The 5889-nt window shown below is 37.4% G+C and overlaps 1 protein-coding gene across 1 annotated transcript in view; it reads left to right on the forward strand.

The window, feature by feature from the left end:
• Nucleotides 1–487: 487 nt before the first annotated feature.
• CBFB (core-binding factor, beta subunit) overlaps nucleotides 488–5889 on the forward strand; it is a gene marked incomplete at its 5' end in the record, with an annotated part of 36995 nt that continues 31593 nt past the window's right edge. Inside the window, one exon of the mRNA XM_009706683.1 lies at nucleotides 488–604. Within this exon, the coding sequence (XP_009704985.1) occupies nucleotides 488–604 (117 nt within the window). The remainder of the gene's footprint in view (nucleotides 605–5889) is intronic.

Below are 5889 nucleotides of genomic sequence, written 5' to 3' on the forward strand. Positions count from 1 at the left end.
CAGTTCAGATAAGTGTTTATCTAGTTACAAGTAGATTGTGAAAGGGAACAAGTCCTTTTCTTTCAAAAAAAGTTGTCCCTAGTAACAGGTCTCAGGAGTTCATTTTCCTTCAGCAGTACTTCTTTTAGAGATATGCAGGCTCTTTAAAAAGCATGGGCCATTTTTAATGTTGCAGGTACTAAGTTGGTGCAGGGTATCCAGACAGAACTGGAAGGACAGATTCTAATGTCAGCAAAACTGATTTGAAAGAAGTATTGATTCCATGTTGTATTTTATATCCGAAGCAGCCAATGGCAAATGTTGTGAAAATGGAATCAGATGTTTGTAACTTAATACTTAAGAAAAATGATGAGTGCATGTTTTTGACTTTAAGTATTCTCTATGCTGCCTGGCTTAAGACATAAACTGATGTAAAAATAAATGACTGCCTGCATAATTTATGTAATGTCTTGCTCCCTGATCCTGTTTGTATTGATTTTTCTAAAAGGCTTTTGTGGCCACAGGAACCAATCTGTCTCTCCAGTTTTTTCCGGCCAGCTGGCAGGGGGAGCAGCGACAGACACCGACCCGGGAATATGTCGACTTTGAAAGAGAAGGAGGCAAGGTAAGAAGGAAATTGTTGTGACTGGAAGAAATTTTTATGTCGTGCTTCTGATCTTATTAGTATGGACTGCACATATGATGCGAAATTACTAATATTTCACATCTCAGTGCATGTAGGTAGTCGCCTGAGTACAACTGAAAGTAGGATAGTAGGATAAAATCTGATATTGCTTTGTTTTAAACCATATTAATATTTCTGGAGGGAAACACGTGGGCAGTACTGGTGGCTTTTTATTATTTTAAAGAACAGAACTTTATTTCTATTGTTGTGCTATGATAACGTTTGGATGTGGAGCAGGTGCTTCTAAAATGGTTCAGAAATTAGACTTTTGCCAGTCAATTGTGGTAGACTAATGAGAATTTTGCACTTTGAACAGGTTACTGTGTTGAGTCTTAGGTTGCCAATTGATACAGCAAGCATTCAGTGTACTGCTTAGCGGCATGAAACTTTTTTTCTCAGTTTCACCATGAGCTATAATACAGAAGAAGCATCACTTTCAGAATTGATTTCTGATTTTATTTTTCTGAGGTGGTTGTCCCATAGACTGATATTGAAAGCCGGCATTCGCTAATGACAGTGATGGTTACTGTGAAGCTGTATTAGATTTAAAATCAGAAACCTTGCTTAGTCTCATCAGAATAAAATCACTGAAATCACTTACAGCTGGTTTTATTTTACAGGAAAAACTTACCTTTGAAATGTAGATGCTGTCTCTTATCTATGCTACTGTAGGTGCTTTGGGAGTGATCCAGAGATCACGGAATTCAATAGAAGACTTTCTGCAGACCTCAGTAGGTTTGGACCAGCACTTAAGCCCCCATAGCCTTTCTGTTTCAGGCTAATTTCTGTGTAACTTTTTTACTTTAAAGATTTTTTAATAGGCTACAAATTCTTGCTTTTGCCTGACCTTTTTTTACCCACTGTTGTAAGAAGTAACAGCTAATGCTACCAAATTTACCAGGCTGGAGGAAAGGTTTGAAGCGTATTCGGGTTTAATGGCATGTTGGGTCTTTTAAATGCTGCTAGGTGGAAGATAAATATTTCCTATAGTGGAAAAACTTGATTGGAAGAAAAAAAATAATTCCTGAGGGCGGTTATGGTATTTGGAATTTAAGTTAATGAGTTTTTTTGGAAAAAATTGTTTTCCATTTAGTCCTGTGAGGCTTGCAGAAGTTTGACAGATTGGGGAAGAAGGAGTGAAGTTGGCTTTGCTGGGTACTGACTGCTTTGCTAAGGAAATGGAATTGAATCTGGCTCTTATTGAAAAATATTGATTCTGGCTCACAATTGAATGAGGAATTTTTCTTGTAATGTGTAAGAAGACTGAAGTCTCTCTTCTTGCCAGTTCAAAACTAATTTTATTTACTCCTATGATTTTTTTAACTTTATTTTCTCTGAATGAATTCTTAAAGTACTGAACTACTTCATCCATTTTCCTGTGTTGTCTTAATCGTGTAAGAGCATGGTAGATGTGCTGTGTATTAAAATAGAACATGAGCCTCATTAATGAATGCCACTCCTGGTTTTATGTGTGTTTACAGTAAATTCTAGAGCGCTTCACTAAAATGTTTCAGAGAATTCATCTGAATGAGGCTAGAGGTGGACAAACTAATAAATGGGAAGAGTGTTGTGGTCTAGTATGAATAAATCACAAATTCACTGTTGTGATCAAACTTCAGTAGTTTAAATCACATGTGACTGCAGGCTTGCTCTGCACAGAATTAAACTTGTCTGAAAGTAAGCCACTCCCATAACTTCAGAAGAGGAGTAGGCAGAATGGGAGAGTGTTTCTTGTGTTATCAACAGAAACAGCTAAGTGTTTCATAGGAATTGTCTGAGATTTTGTCCTCTATAGATTTTTGTCATTTGGTTTTATTAAGAATTTCTTTCATAGGCTTCAGCAGTCTCTTAACACCATGTGATTTTTGTAGCTCTGTGCAACATTGTTTTATGAGCTTTGATTCTTGAGGCAGTGCATAATGTGTGTTTGTTCATCACTGGATTTAAGCCAGCGAGGCATGTTTTTAATTATATGAATAAAAAAAGGCTATGGAGGGAGCTGTCAGTTAATTATTATTTTAGGCATTAGTTTGAGATCTAGAATGTAGATAAACTTACCAACATTAGAATATTTTTATTCTGGAATTCTACTTCGGTGTTTGGCTAAGCAGATGATGGCCCAAAATAGTTTATCCAGAGTTGCAAGTATGTTGGTGTTGTGCCTAAGCAGTTTTGTGCACAGATTGACAAAGCTACCAATGCAGCATTGGCTAGAATTGCTTCTTAAATTATTGAATTTTAGAAAGAGCAACACCCTTGTTGAATCCATGTGAAAGTTGGGATTCTGTGAATATCTGCTTCATGAGACTTGAGGTTTTTCATTCTGGTATTTCTTAACTGAGGGGTTCTTCGTATGCTTAATTTGCCTTTTAATTTGATGCATCTGATGTTCACAATGGGTGGGTAGGCCTCTAGTGGATATCCTGTCTTCATTAATTCAGGAATTGAATAGCTAAGTGTTCACTTAATGGTTCTACTCATTTTAAACTCAAGCTTAACGTTTTTTTTTTGAGATGGTTTTAACATTCTGGGCTGTCTTTGACCTGTCGCAAATTTAATTGTGTATTTGAGCAATTTTTCAGGTTTGTCATAGCAAAAGAAAAAGTAGCAGTAAAAATAGGTCCTTAGATCATAAAACTAATAGAACATTGTATTTCATTGTGATTGTGGGGGTGTGTGGGGTGCATCAAATTCAGTGTATGTCCTGTTTCTGGATATCCAAACCATACTAAGGCTTGCTGATCCTTTGTGTTGTCAGCTAATGTCCAGTTCTTTTGTTTTGTTTTTAAAAGAATAAAATAAATAGATACTGTTAAGAAATTCAGAGGCAGACAATCTAGCAGTGTAATGTATTGCCTGAAATCTCACGTATTTGAACTCTGGAATGGAGAGCTTTATTTTCACCTTGGTTCTCTGGTATGATTAATTACTTAGACTAGTTTTACTATGCTTAATGAAGTTCTTGAATTTCTACTTCAGTTTTATACTGATACCATATGAACTTCAGGCTGAACAATGTGTATGGACTTCTGTGCTGCTTAAAATCTAGTTTTACTGAAAGTCCCCTTGTTTCGTTAAGAACTGTGTGATCAACTTTCTTTGTGTGATTCATTTTGTATACTTCTTACAGTAAGATAAAATGTCCCTGCTTTTTATTTGTTATTTGAGATGTTTGTATAGCTCTGGTCTTTCTTAACCTGAAGAAACATTCATTCTCAGATACTCTTTTTTTATTGTTGAAATACCAGTCACTCCACTGATGGAGTGTATGAAGTTGTTTTACTTCTCCTCCCCTTTATAATACTGTTCTCCATCTCGCTTCTGATGCAGCTTAACTTCCTGTCTGCTGTTTGGCAGCAGCTGCTCATAAACCAGTCTTCAACACAGGCTTGTTTCAGTACAATATGCTATGAACCCCGCAGCTCTGGAGGAAAGCACATCAGACATGATTTAAATTGATTCAGAGTGCCTAGTATGCCACATGTGGGATGTAGCTAGGATTTCTATTCATTACACCATTAACTTTGTTCTAGGCGTAACTAAAGATTACCGGACTTCAGTTTTCTTCCTGAAGATGCTGAATTTCTACTCATGCAGTTTTCTCTTGTAGGAAATTTTATTTGGCTATTAAGTTGATGTTAAGGGTTTGGATGAATCTAAAAAACCAAAAATCTCTGTTGTGATGCAGGCATCACAGCAGTTACAGAGATGTAATGAGAAAGAAAGATGCTGTATTTGAATAAAAACTATATTTAAATGGCAGCCAACAGCACCAGTTTTCCACTTGTGTCCTCTTTTCTTACTACAGGTTTGATAGATAGGACTTGTCCCCTAACCAACTTTTTATTTTCTGACTTCAGCAATAACATTTTGTAGATAATTGGGATGGTGTACTGGCTGCTCCATTTTCTGAGCAAATGCAATTTCCGATCAATCGTGGGATCACAGTGTACCCAGGGAAATTTGCTTGGAAAGTGAAGGCTTAATTTATGAGAAATATCTGAATATCAGTGCTAACCTGTATTGAATCAGAAGTTTTACTTTCTTACTTTCTTTGGTCTCCACCACTTTCTGAAGGATTTAGATGAAACATTAAGCCATTCAAACAAAGTTGGAGTAGCAGCTTTCTTTTTTCTTTCTTTAGGTACGCTTACTTTTTAAAAAAAATAAATCTGTAAGGGTGTCTGAGAAACTGATTTACAGTTTCAGCTCTAATTTTACCCAAACTGTAGTGCTAAAGAGCCATATTCCTTAAGTTCCTACTTTTTCAGTCGAGCAGTTATTTGTATGTGTTTCCTGCAATCCACTGAGTCTCTGGACAAAAAGGATTTGAACTTAATTTTTTTCCAGATCAGTGGGAAAGGATGTCGGATGTTCAGGATTTAGGGAAAAAAAAAAGTATGCTAGAGCCATAGTATTAATTAAAGATCATACTGTCATGTGCCACCACATAGGGCAAACTAGCTCAGCCACAAGATGCATGTGGTCTCAACAGTTACCAAGGCTTCATCCTTTTATTTGTCTGTAGTAATTCAATGCTCCTTCAAATTATTGTGAAGGTCTCTGTTTAAAGCACTTCAAGAGAGACTGCTACAACCCTGAAGAGTTGGGCATCGCCTAATAAAAAGTTCATGGAGCTTTTTGTACATGGCAGAGGCATATGGGCATGTAAGATGTAACAGTTAGTTATAACAAATGTCAACCTTTAAGGGGTATCTTGGCATTCTTTGTGGATCATCTTTTAATATGTGAGGGCACGTGGTGAGGACGTTTTGTTTCCCAGGAGCTTTCCTGCTCGTAAGCACTTTCTCTTGCAGAACTGTCTTGTTGCTTCCAGATCTGAAGTTGAGCTGAGGTTCATTCTGTAGCTCTCTACAGTCCTTGACTGATTTTTAGCTAGTCCCTTAATGTACCGGTGGGCTAAGATAATGATATTTTGGGGTCAGTTTTTTATCATGTTCATCTGCTATTCTCTCCCTTTGTGCTAGCAGAATGATAGAGAATTCCTCTTCTGGCTTAGTTTCATCTTCAGGCGCGTGGAGCAGGGAAGATCTGAGTGGTGTCTGTCCTCAGACCTGGTGCTTCTCCTGAGCACCCTTAAACAACTGTTAGTCCTCCTACTTGGGTCTGCTTGATGACCCCATCACCCCGAAACGTTGTGGTAACTGGGAGAGATTCTTCTGTGAAGAGCAGCTGGTGGTCAGCGAAGGCACCTCAGCTGCTGA

Source organism: Cariama cristata, unplaced genomic scaffold (assembly GCF_000690535.1).
Source record: "Cariama cristata isolate BGI_N322 unplaced genomic scaffold, ASM69053v1 scaffold22208, whole genome shotgun sequence".
Lineage (NCBI taxonomy): Eukaryota > Metazoa > Chordata > Aves > Cariamiformes > Cariamidae > Cariama > Cariama cristata.